Consider the following 13,285-nt stretch of genomic DNA (forward strand, 5'->3'; position numbering starts at 1 on the left):
CTCTCACTCGCTTTCTTTCTCTCCCTCCCTCCCTCTATCTCCATTTCCCTCTCTCTTTCTCACTCCCTTGTAGGTGCCATGGTCTGTGCAGGGCTTATCAGACTTATCTTGTGCTTTGTCATAGTGCCTAACCACTGCAAAGGCTGCTGGGAGATTTTCCTCCCCCAACTTGGGGCCGTGTAGGGGGCAGTGACTGACAGTAATTCTCCCGCTCCCACTCTCTTTTCCTTCTCTCTCTCTCTCGCTCTCTTTCTCCCTCCCTTGCCCTCTCTCATATACTGTACCTGTCCATTGGCAATTTCTCATCAGTCCGCTCGATTCACTCATCCAAAGAGGCTATCCGTGTCAGATATTGACAATGATTGCAGTGATAAAGATGGATGTCTATTCCATATTAAATCTTTAAATGGACTTCCTCCATATGGGGAGGGGCCTTATTCCCAACCCAGTGTCCCTAAAGTGGTAGAGAGAGAGAGAGAGAGAGATGGAGGTAGGCAGGGTAGAGAGAGAGAAAGAGAGAGAGAGAGAGAAGTAAAGGGGGGAAATTGAAAGGATGGTTCACTGATATTCCCGTGGTATCCCCTTATAGTGTGAAATTAAGAGGAAAAGTAATATCCTCCTGGGGAGGGGAGAGGGTGTGGGGGAGTGGCATGAGGCTGATATACGTTCAGCATAGAAGAGTAGGGGGGGATTGTGGTGGTGGTGGGTGGGGGGCATTGATATTTGATCCAATTTGAATGCGCCTTTACTTTCTTTCTCCTCCAGAGACAGGAGGGGGATAGGGAGGGAGGGAGGGAAGAGAGAGAGTCATCTGTCTCCGGTGTCTTCGAGGAATGTGTATGTGTGTGTGTGTGTGTGGGCACATGGGTGGGTCTCAGTACTGTAGGCGCCTGTGATAGTGTACATGTACCTACTGTATATGTGTTTTTATTCTCACATGTGCTCTAGGCTTTAGAACATGTAACCACTTTCATTACACTTAGTCAGGGATCAGGTATAGGGACAAAAACCCATTCTGTACAATGATTTTTGTGTGTGTGTGTGTGTGTGTGTGTGTGTGTGTGTGTGTGTGTGTGTGTGTGTGTGTGTGTGTGTGTGTGTGTGTAAACATGCGTACGTGAGCATGCTTGCCGATGTTCTTAATCAGAGATTCATAAAAAGAAGACACCATGTTGCGGGTCCTTCACGCATACTTAATAACAATAAATTGACCCGCCCTTCAAATTCACTATTTAAATATAAACATCAACGACACGAACAAACAAACTCATGAAATGGACAAAATGGGAGCAGACAGAAGACGGAGGAGGAGGAGGAGGAGGAGGAAGAGGAATGCTGGAGATGATGGCACGCAGAAAAGAGACGACTGCCAAAGAACAGAAAGGATGTGCTCAGTGCCAAAGCCTTCTGATAACAATCTCTCAAAATGATTCAACAAGCTCCCTGCAATAACTCCCTATAAATAGAACATTAAAAAAAACCTGGCGCTCTAAAAATGCCTTCGAGTGGATGTGTAGGACGACGGCCATTTTGAAGATGCCAGTCTGTAAGAAGCGACATGTCCTCTATTGTGTCATTTAGCTTTGAAACGACTGTCATTAGATGAACCTGTGCTTCAGAGTCAAAAATCTCATCTTAAAAATAGCACTACAAAGGGACTTTTATGTTGTAATAGTCTTTCAAGAGTTAAATATATATTTTATTCCTGGAAATTGGGTTATGTCTTCTCTCATCTCTCTCTCGCTGTCACTGTGTGTAGTGTGTGTGTGCGTGCGTGCGTGCGTGCGTACATGAGAGAGAGAAAGACAGACACCACCGGCTGTGACTGACATGACGGCATTAGGACAGATTAATCAGTGCTGTATCCCCCGCATGGACGCAACCCTTGATGTGAAGCTCTGGCCGAAAGAACCCTGTCTGCTTTCAAAGAGACATCTTAGACTACCGAGTGCTAAAAGGGATAAAAGACGAGAAAAAACACACAGACAAACACACACACATGGATGAGAAGGAGACGACCAAGAAGAAGAAGAGGAAGAAGATGAGGAAGAGGATGGGGGGAAAAAATAAATAAAGGACGCACAAAAAGTTTGGAATGTGAATTAGCGTCCCAATTACTGGGGAGCCATCCTCAGTAGCAGTGGGAATGCTGGCGCTGTTGACCTTTTCAACTTGTGTGCCTTTTTTAAAAAAACATCTCCAGGCCTAATTGCGGAAGCGCTCGCATCTTTTGCCAAGCAGAAATGAATTCATGGAGCTGGGGAGCGGAGGATGAGGAGGGCGGTGGTGATGGGGAGGATGAAGTCTAAAGAGAGCGAGGGGAGAAAATAACACGTTTGGAGCAAAACGCCCCTGCTGGCTTCGCAAAGCTAATTAGAGAAAGCAATGAGGCCCTGGTTTGCACAGCGGTGCATGGTAAGTGTGGTTCGATGCGGGCTGGAGAATTATGGCAGCCACCCTCTCCACACACACACACACACACACACACACACACACACACACACACACACACACACACACACACACACACACACACACACACACTCCCATTCAATCCCCCCGAAGCCCAATTCCCCCCCCCCCCCCTTCAGAGTCGTAACTTCAAACGCGTCGGCTCGGTTGGCGATGTAGGCTGTTGTGTCTGTGCCCGGCTCCTCTGCGAGAACTTAATTGCTCAGAAATAACTCTTACTCGCTGTTTTTTTTTTTTATCCAGACATTTACACCACCAAACCCCTCTCCCCTCCCCATACACACACCCACACCCACAACCCTACACATTTTGTTCAGCTGCATACAAAAGAAATACTGTTTCCTTCTCGTTCTGTTTACCGCAGGTCATTTGTTTGCATCAGCTTAGTATTCAAAGGCGCTTTGGCAGAGCAGAGAGAGATTCAGAGGAGAAATTATGCCTGCTGTTTGAGAAAGAGATATACAATTGGGGCGATTAGCGGCTCGGTTTACACTGGGCCATCTAAACAAACTTCCAGAAGCTAGTTCCCTGCCTGCAACTGCACAGCGGCAGCGTTGCTTTTTTGGAAGATGGCCTCTGCCTCTCTCTCTCTCTCTTTCTCTCTCTCTCTCCTCTTGATTCTGGACGGCAAAAAGGTGTGGGTCAAAAGGCTCAGGTAGGGGGTTCCAGCTCCACGAGGGTGGGGCCACGTTCTAGCACACCCTTCTGACGGAGCTTGCGGGAGATGTTGCAGTTTTATTTTATAGTATCAGAAAGGTTGCAACATGTGTGCTCCACCTTTGTGAGGACGCATAGAATAGGCACTTGCGGGAACAGGAAGGTGCTAAAAGACAGCAGCCCTTTTGGCTACCCGCATATGAAGCCTGAGACTCAGTCATTACGGCTCTAATGAGAGTACAGACCATTTCAGAGGGGCTGTGGTCCACAGATAAAATGACGGAGCGCTCATTGAGGACGGAAAGCTTAGCTAGCGCTCACTCCGAAGCTAATAAGGCTGTTAGGTCTGAGGTGATTCAATTTGAGCAGGACCTCTGGGATGAGACTAGTGCACGGAATGTGAGGTGTTTTCTGTAGACCACCAGCAATGATCATACTACTTATTTCATTATTTCATGAGAGGAATGGACAGAAAGTTTGTGTGTATGTGTGTGTATGTGCGTGTGCGTGTGCGTGTGTGTGTGTGTGTATGTGCGTGTGTGTGTGTGTGTGTGTGTGTGTGTGTGTGTGTGTGTGTGTGTGTGTGTGTGTGTGTGTGTGCGTGTGTGCGTGTGTGCGTGCGTGCGCGCGTGCGCGTGCGTGCGTGTGAGTGAGTGAGTATGCAGAGAGCTGGAGACAGACATGTTGAGTGAGGCGTCACTCACCTGGGCGTCTTTGAATTTGTCGCGCAGGTCCAGGAGTCGGTGGTAGGCCCGGATGGCCTCGCCAAACTCGCCCACATCGACACAGACGACGAGGAAGTTCTCCCAGATCTGCCAGTGGTCGAAGTTGCATCTCAGAGCCTCCTGTAGGGTGCGGAACGCCTTGATCCTGAAGGAACATTGATGGTTAAGTTCATCAGTAGTAGAGTACATCAGTCAGCATGTTATGATATCTACACATAAACTGAAAGGGGTATAATAAAAAAGCATGTTTACAGATATTGGCTTGCAGTAAGTGATAAAGCAACTTCAGTTACATAACTAGTACAGAATGACTATATTCTACACACCCACATCATAACATTATGAGAAATGGGGAAAAAACCAGGGTGAGGTTTACAGTGAAGATTAGGGATGATGCTAAGAAAGTGCTGTTGACACTATCAAGGTGCTGTTACCTGGCAATTAGAGAGTATTACAATAATACACTTCATGACATGGTCACAATGTAACAGGGGCTGCATAATGTGAAGTGTTAACAAAATTTCATCTGATGTGAGCTTTAAGTGTTCCAAACTCTTCTGAGTCTACGATGCAGTCGTAATGTATGCTCTGATGTGATGCTTAGCTGTGATGGTACGTAACTCTACAAGCTGTATGCATCCCCACTAGAGAAAAAAAAGAGTAGCCACGTGCCCCATATAGCTCCCAGTAAACAGTGTTTTCACACATCATTTCAGGACTAACTCCTACACTTACTCAGCTAGGTGTCCCCGCCAGTGTCAAAAGACTGACTAGCCGGGGCGAAAAACAACCCATTGCCTCCACGAGCATCTCCTAGCCTTCATACCCATGGCAAGTCAAATACACTTAGAAGAGAACACTCATTTGTCTATTCCGCACACAGAAAAAGAAACACACACACACACACACACACACACACACACACACACACTCACGGGGTCTTCAAAAGCTTCGGCTGAATTAGCCACGCTAACCAGGTTTTAATAGAAGCCCCAGGTTTTTAATTTCAGGGCTGAGAGCACAGCTCTGATTTGAACAGGGACAGAGGGGGCGAGTTCCCAGAAAGGCCCAGCAAAGAAGAAAAAGAGAGATTGGGGGGGGGGGGGGTAGGGCAGAAAAAAAAAACGAAACAAGCTACCGGGAATAGGTGTTAGGACTTTTCAAAGGAAATAAGAAAACCCGCCCATCAGCCCAAAGTAGGGAGGCACTAATTGACTTACACCCCAGAAAGCTGGACTAGATGTGAGTGGTGGAAGATCGAGGAGGGGACTGGACGAGGGGGGTGCTCTTGTCTGGAAAGCACCAGGGAAGCTGCTAAGATTTATCTTTAGAATTACTGATGCCCAAGTAATTTCTGGAGTAATTGAAAAACCAAGGAGGTCAGTTAGAAGGCAGAGCCAACACGCCAAGGGGAAAGGGTGGTGGTCTGTTGATGTGTGTGTGTGTGTGTGTGTGTGTGTGTGTGTGTGTGTGTGTGTGTCTGGGTGGATGGAAAGCAGGGATCAGAACATCAATCTGTTTCCCCAGACACATATATCAAGGCTATCTTTCCGCTGCAAGTGCACGAACTGTGCCGGAGAGTGAGTACGCCTGATAAGTATTCCGTAATGTCCTCCTTTACCAAGACGAAGTCAGGAAGGGCTCCGAGGGGAAATCAATGCTGTCTGGTTGAAGGCCGGGGTCCACGACTGACTTTTGCCCAGTCGTGACAGGCCGGCAATCGGATCGAGACCCCATTTTTTTGATGGCCCCTTAGACAGTTCAGTGCCGCCCGAGGTCAGGATTAGCCGATATTAATCCATCCGTTAAAGGTCAGACCCACAAAAAAACCCACGCAGGATTTTATTGCCCAAACACCTTGTCGAACACAGCTCGGACGCCAGCGATCTCAGAAAGTGTAAAGGGTTTCTTAACGAGCTTTTAATGAGCTGGGTCTGCCAGGCATCAGTCACGTTAAAAAAATGGTGAAAACGGGAGCGCAAGGGCTGAGCACGAGGATGGAACTCGACGATCACCAGACCTCTTCGACACCCCCCCCCCCCCGCCCTTCCCTCCTGGTCTGACAGGCAGAGCATTATGGGTAATCATGCATCTTCCTGGCAGCAATTGTTGTGACATGAACAGAAGATTCCTTCCTCCCGCCTCAGCTCAGCAGGCTGTCATCCGAGTAAGTCAGAGAGCAGATCTACTGTACGTCTCTGCAGAGGCAAGAGACTGTATGAGGGACGTTTCAGAACTCGCAAAAAAAGTCTGCTGAGCGATTACACTGCCTGCCTGTCTATGTGCATACAGAAATCTATAGAAGAAATGGATCAGTGGGATATCAAAGGTTCTGCAGACATAGACCACAGCTAACATGCATCTTAATGATGCAGGGTAACGTCACTTCTGTTGACGTTCAAACGAAACAGAGAGCTAGCTCGCTACCCCCTTCCACTCCCTCCCGTGCAATTGAAACTCTCCCAAACGTGCATCTTGTCTGTAATTTGCTGGAACAGTTTGTTATGTTTTTATGGTCAAGATTGGCCCAAGTTGTTTTGTTGCCGTTTCTGGAGCCTAGGCTGTCCACGGAGACCGTGTGTTTTTACAGTGTATTCGGGGCACAGGCAGCTAGCGGATGGTGAGGTGATGTTAGCTGTATGTCACAAAAAAATTTTTCGCTTAAAACTCACTTCTGTCTGAGTTTGATGTAGGCGGAGGAGAGGTTATTCCAGGCTTCAGCGTTCTGCAAAGGGAGGAGAATGGAAGAGAAATTAGTGGTTATGGCACACGAGAGAAGAGAGACATTAAGAGGTAAGGGGGCGTGCGCGTCCGTGTGTGTGTGTGTGTGTGTGTGTGTGTGTGTGTGAGTGAGTGAGTGAGAGAGATTGAGAGAGAAAGAGAGAGAGATTAAGAGAGAAAGAGAGAGAGAGAGAGAGGGAGAGAGAGAGAGAAAGAGACTGGGGGGGTGCTCCTTTGAAGTAGGAATAATCAGCAGCTTTCGGTGCTGGGGCCAGAGACACTGGGTGTCTATCAAGGCCGCTGAGAACAAAAAAAAAATCAAAACAGGTAACACATGATGGGAGTAAGAGCAACCAGGTGACCACACGAGATAGGATGGAGGGTGTGGGAGTGTGTATCAAGGAGTGCAAGTCTCTGTGCTATTGTATGCGCATTAGTGAGTGTGAGTGTGAGTGTGTGTGTGTGTGAAAAGGAGAAAGGAAAAGAGAATAACTATAGACCCAGTCAGGTATATAGGTAAAGAGAGACTTTTCAGTAATAATGTGTTCTCATTAAGGAGCTCGACGTCGAGAGAGAGGGAGAGACAAAAGGGAGGACATAATAACTCCTGGAGAGGTAGAGAGAAAGAGGGAGGGAGGGAGGGAGAGAGAGAGGGAGGGAGAGCAAGAGTGAGAGCGAGAGCAAGAGAGAAAGAGAGAGAGAGAGGGAGAGAGAAACATGAGAGGAAAGGAGGTGCTATCAACCTCAAATGATAAATGTTGATGGTGGGAAGTAACACGCGTGCCTGTGTTTGGGTATATGGGTGTGTATATTATGCGTGTGTGTGTGTGTGTGTGTGTGTGTATGTGTGTCTGTGCGTGTGTGTGTGTTACCGAGTGTGAGGCGACTTACATCTGGCTCCAGTCCCACACACCTTTGGAAGGCTCTGGCGGCTCCCTCATATCCATCCAGCGCAAAGTAGGCACAGCCCAGCGAGAACCACACACCGATCTGGGAAGGAGAGGGAAGGAGAACGAGAGAGAGAGAGAGAGAAAGAGGGAGGGAGGGAGGGAGAGAGAGGGGGGAGAGGGGTATATTGAAAGTAAAGTTGATGGAGAGAGAGAAAGGGAAAAAAACAAAAAGACAAAAGCACAAGATCACACGCATATCCATTGCTTAAAGACGTCATTATGTGTAATTAACAGCCACACACATTCAGCCAAAAGACACACACACACAGGCCTGTGTCCAAAGACTTGGGTGGGCTGGGTAATGATGCAATATCAGGTAGGGCGGCCTGAGCATTGACAAACTGTCAGTGATGACATCAGGTTCCTCTCCACCTCCTCCTCGCTCTCTTTAACACACACACACACCGTTATGCGCACGTTGTGACCCGTGACACACACACACACACTTAAGCACGAACCCTCATACTCTTCTCTTCCTGTCTGTCTCTTATGCTTTCTCCCTCCCTCCCTCCCTCCCCCTCTCCCTCTCTCTCTCTCTCTCTCTCTCTCTCTCTCTCTCTCTCTCTCTCTCTCTCTCTCTCTCTCTCTCTCTCTCTCTCTCTCTCTCTCTCTCCTCAACTGTTGTTCACTTCATGCTTTTCTCTCAGCAATGTCGACCTCGCGCGTGCGTTTGCTTTCGCTCGCTCTTTCCTCGGCATCTCTCTACCTGCATCTCTTTCCAGGTCTACTGTCATGCTTCTCTGGGAAAGAGGTCAGCCTTCAAACGCTCCCCAGCTGAGCTGACAGGTGCTGCACAGGGGAAAAGGGTGTGTGTGTGTGTGTGTGTGTGTTCTCTCCTTTACACACACACACACACACACACACACACACACACACACACACACACACACACACACACACACACACACACACACACACACACACACACACACAGACCATTTGGCCCTGTGCCCGCTGGCGTTGGCTTTGGGGGTGAGGCGTGAGTGGCAGGCCGAGTTGGAGGCCCCCGGAGGGTGATTGACGTGTCGGGTCCGTGCAACTTACTGCCAAGCGTCAATAACACATCATGCCCTCCTCTCTTCCTCCACCCCCACCCCCCCTCTCTCTCTCTATGTCTAGGCCTCCCTCCCTCCCTCGTTCAAAACAGATTGATGGACACAGGAGAGAGGTGTGTGTGTGTGTGTGTGTCTGTGAAGGGAGGGGAAACTGGGGGCTTTGCGTGGTGGACAGGGGGGTGCAGCATCCGCAAGAAAAACAACATCTTTCACTTCGTCCCTCTAATAACTTTTTTTCCTCTTCTTTTTCCTCTCTGTCTTTTATTCAGTTGTTTTTGTGTCCACTGTGAGCTCATAAAGCCAGTGGCCTGCTGTGTGTGTGCCGGGCGGATCCGCGGGATCCGCGGTCCCCAATGGCCGGGGGGGGCCCAGGGGTCAGAGTGGAGGAAAAAAGCAAACTCAATTACAGCATCCTCCGGCGGGACTGACCTCTGAAATTAAATATGGACAAAGGGCAGAGAGGAGCGGAGAAAACACACACACACACACACACACACACACACACACACACACACACACACACACACACACACGCCACGTAGACCCACACATACAGACTCGCGCTGCTATTTCCCATAACCCCTTGGGGCCATGTGAATCTGACGCCACAGTCTCCTCACTGGTCATCACCTCTCTCCGTTCTGTCACACCTCTCCCCTCACTTCATGAAGCCTCCCTCTTCCACCGGCTATTTTTCACTCAGACTGTCTATCTCAATATTGACGCAAAGAAATGATGTTACAGACAATGATCCTACACAAATTATGCAAACACACACACGTGTGCGTGTGTCAGTCTGTGTGTGACGCATATTATGTGTATGTGTGTGTGTGTGCGTGTGTGTGTGTGTGGTGGGTGGGACACTGGGGAAAGAAAGAGAGTGTGAGAGAGGGAGAGAGGACACAGGTCCAAACTCTGGAGACCCAGACACAGGAGACCCAGACAGGACTTCCTCTGCCTGACAGGGAGGAAGGGAGATGTGGTCACTGACTGTGTAGCTGTGTGTGTGTGTGTGTGTGTGTGTGTGTGTGTGTGTGTATGTGTGTATGTGTGTGTGTGTGTGTGTGTGTGTGAAGGGAGGGGACTGGGGGCTTTGCGTAAACTCTGTTCCAGGGCACACGGCATCCAAGAATTCTAGACACGGCACTCTCGGTGAGAGAGACACACGAGTCTGGTCTGACAGACCGCTCTCTCACACAAACCTGGTCTTCCCGCAAGCACAACTGTGCTACGATTGCCATGAACGGAGAATATCAATAATGCCTGCTCTTGCAAAAAAAATATAATGATTTCAATACTGCCATCATCATCATCATTTGAGGCTTGTCCTACAGGGACTGGTGTAAAAAAACTCAAAGGGTAGAGTGTACTCATAAACTATGGTATAGTTTCCGTAATATACTGCCATCCTGCTTTTTAATCATCAAGAGGAATGACTTATATATCGTATAGGGGAATGTCTTTCCATGAGGCACTGACAGTAGCTTGTAACAGTTTGCAGATAACAGGTAAAGATATGATCAGAGCTGCACACACACACACACACACACACACACACACACACACACACACACACACACACACACACACACACACACACACACACACACACACACACAGAGGGAAAAAAAGGAAATGAGGGAGGCGCAGTCCCATCATGACACTTTGCTGTAGTTTAGGGTACCGCAGTGCAGCATTAGTGTGAAATACCGAGTGTCGGGTGGGGCAATCAGTGGTGTGTGTGTGTGTGTGTGTGTGTGTGTGTGTGAAGGGGGGGGGGGGGGGTGTATTGCATGAGCTACACCCCAATCACACGAGCAGAGTGTGTGGCGCGCTCTGATAAGCCTTCCTATCTGGTCGTGGCCTGCAACTTGGGGGCTAATAAATAATGGGTCTATCTAACGTGTGATATCCTGCTGCGCCTCTCGTCCCCGATATTACTGCTCGGGTTTATTTCTGTAGCTCGCCGAGGGGTGCAACGCTGTCGGGACGAGATGACCACATTTAACCTTAACTGACCAGATACTGGACCTTGGTGCTACATAAGCATGCGAGTCACACTGGACCTGTGCTGCAGTAGGGACAGAGGAAAGATTGTACTGTGTCAGTAAAGTTACACTAGACCGTCGGATATGACAGTCACTTGGAAAAAAAACTGGGAATGGGAAGTCCAATGAGTCCTTCAATTTGTCAAGGTGGTTAACGAAGGTCAAAAACAAAGCGGTCTACTAACAACACTTAACTACTTTAACGAACACTCTTCAGCATTCTTCTGAAACGCAAACCATTATGCAAGTTTTCACACTCCCCATGGTCCCAAGTGTTGGGAGATCCATGACAAATCAGTGAGTTAAGAGTTTGAGAGTTTGATTTTCAATGATAAGAAGCAGTATGTAAAGGAGGGTGGTTTGTGTGTTGGCGTACCTGCATGGTGTTGATGCGGACCGATCGCTCGAAGCACTCCACGCACTGCTGGAACTCCTTCTGGCGCAGGTGCAGCAGGGCCTTGGAGCGCTGGGCGCGGGCACTGCGGTGCTTGGACAGCTCCCAGGCGCGGTCGTAGTACTGGTGCTCGCGCAGGACGTCGCCCAGCAGGCAGTAGAGCGACGGCGTCTCCTTCTTCTCCAGCTCACGACGCAGGATCTCCTCCGCCTGACCGAGAGAAACGAGGGAACCAAAGATAGACAGAGTGAGATAGACAGATAGACAGATAGACAGAGAGAGAGAGAGAGGTTATGCTATGGAAAAAAACAGAAGAAAACCAGCAGAAAACAATGTGGACATATGTACGCCAGAGAAGAGATAGTTGCTGTGGTGTGTAGGGGGGTGCATACGAATATATAAAACATTCCGACCAACAACCGGCCGCAACCATGATTCTGTTCATTGCAGAACACCCAAATGGGGATATTAGTGTAGTGTGGTCTCAGCCAGTTATTCAACTATCCGTGCACGCCAATGTGTGACATGGAAAGAAACCCTAAAGATTCCTCAATTCTCTGATTGAAAAGCCTTCCTTAAAGAACTAGTAGCACCTTAGTTATCATGTTACACCTCACACTGTATAGTCTGTCTCTGACAGCTATTGATGAAGGATTGTACATTGTATACCATGGATTGTAAGAGTGTATAATTCCTCATTTTTACTTATGTGTTTATATGCGACTATGGGTGTACTGTACTGTAGGTGTGCGTATATAGGTCTAGATCATGTGTGTATATGTATTTACCGGTATGCATGCATATACATGTGTATGGGCTAAATGTTGTCATGACTCTTAATACTGTATTATGTTTAACACATGGTCTTGTTTTCACTAAGGACTCGGTGGGGTGGACGTGGTGGGTGAGACGAGACGAGGGAGAGCTTTAGAGGGTGTGAAGTGTGAATGTACATGTGCTGTATTGTCTTTGTCTTAGGTCCTGAGGACCCCCTCGAAAACGAGATGATTCATCTCGAGGGGTTATCCTCTTAACAATAAATTTTATTAAATCAAATTTCAGGGCCATCCACTCATTAAAGCAGAACTGGTTCTAGATCTACAGTAGTTTCATTCCCCGTTATTGCACAGTCCCATACAGTGGCACAGATTCTCCACAACGCAGGGTTCACCCCTTGGCCCCGACTGCACTCTTTCGTTCACTTATCCTTTCATCGCAGTGGGCAATAAGGAGTGTGATTGCAAAAATCTTAATGACATTTCTGGACGCTGGGCCTCCTCCTAAAAGATTGGGCGCTGCCAGGGCAGCGGGCATGGGGTTGCGCTCCGCTCCGTCAACCTGAAACCTCTCTCTGACGTGCCAGGCATCCTTCAGCCCTGATAGAGCCATCACCGTTCGGGCAAATTACAGGGAATTACAAATTAAACACAATACGCCACGCCTGGATGCTGAGATAAGCAAAGGGGGGTGACAGCTAAGTAGTGCAGCCTTTCATTCCGTGCCAGGAGCTTAACAGACTGAGACTTCAGGGGCAAGGGGAGGTTGTTGCGGCGTGTGTGTGTGTGTGTGTGTGTGTGTGTGTTGGGGGGGGGGGGGGGGGGATCAATGCGTGTGGATGCTACCAACACTGCACTCCAGACGAAGGGGAGCTAATTCAGGCTAAAGCAGGGCTAGCGCCTCATCTGGCGCCTTTAATTAGTCCTCCAGTCATAAATTAGCAGGTGGCTGATGAAACGCGCGCAGAACTGCGAGAGAGACGTGCGGCTCGTTTCCAGTTAGCCGTGTGTGTGTGTGTGTGTGGGGGGGGGGGGTTTGTCTGCCACGGTGTTTCCAGAAGGGCGGTTTACGGGAAAGCAGCAAAACTGCTGCTAGGGTGCAACAACTGTCAAAACAGCACAACACAGAGAAGAAGGTGAGACAGAGAGAGAGAGAGAGAGAGAGAGACAGAGAGAGAGACAGAGAGAGAAACAGAGAGAGGGGTGTGTGTGTGTAAGGAATGAGCAAGCACATTGCTAATCTACCCCAGACAAACTCACCAGACTGGGGGAGAAGCTCCTGCCAGAAAGTCTGGCTCCATCTTCTCCCTCTCTGTCCCTCTCCCTTTCTCTCTCTCCCTCCCTCCTTCCCTCCTCAGTGCTGCAGTTTCACTACGGTAATCACGAGTTGCGCCGAACATCATTACTACAGCCTTGTTACAGTAAAATCGCAATTTTCCTCGCATAATCCAATTTAACACGCTGGCAAAGACACACATGCAAATACA

General features: G+C 48.6%; 1 protein-coding gene across 1 annotated transcript in view; it reads right to left on the reverse strand.

The window, feature by feature from the left end:
- ttc27 (tetratricopeptide repeat domain 27) overlaps positions 1 to 13,285 on the reverse strand; it is a 120,110-nt gene that overhangs the window by 10,825 nt on the left and 96,000 nt on the right. The window contains exons 13-16 of the mRNA XM_076285651.1: positions 11,005 to 11,232; positions 7,467 to 7,565; positions 6,527 to 6,579; positions 3,834 to 3,999 (exon numbers count right to left, since the gene is read on the reverse strand). Of these exons, the coding sequence (XP_076141766.1) occupies positions 3,834 to 3,999; positions 6,527 to 6,579; positions 7,467 to 7,565; positions 11,005 to 11,232 (546 nt within the window). The remainder of the gene's footprint in view (positions 1 to 3,833; positions 4,000 to 6,526; positions 6,580 to 7,466; positions 7,566 to 11,004; positions 11,233 to 13,285) is intronic.

The sequence above is a fragment of the Alosa pseudoharengus genome, unplaced genomic scaffold (genome assembly GCF_046254945.1).
Source record: "Alosa pseudoharengus isolate Yale_2024_CS ecotype anadromous, Long Island Sound unplaced genomic scaffold, YU_APseudo_1.1 YU_APseudo_1.1_scf_15, whole genome shotgun sequence".
NCBI lineage: Eukaryota > Metazoa > Chordata > Actinopteri > Clupeiformes > Clupeidae > Alosa > Alosa pseudoharengus.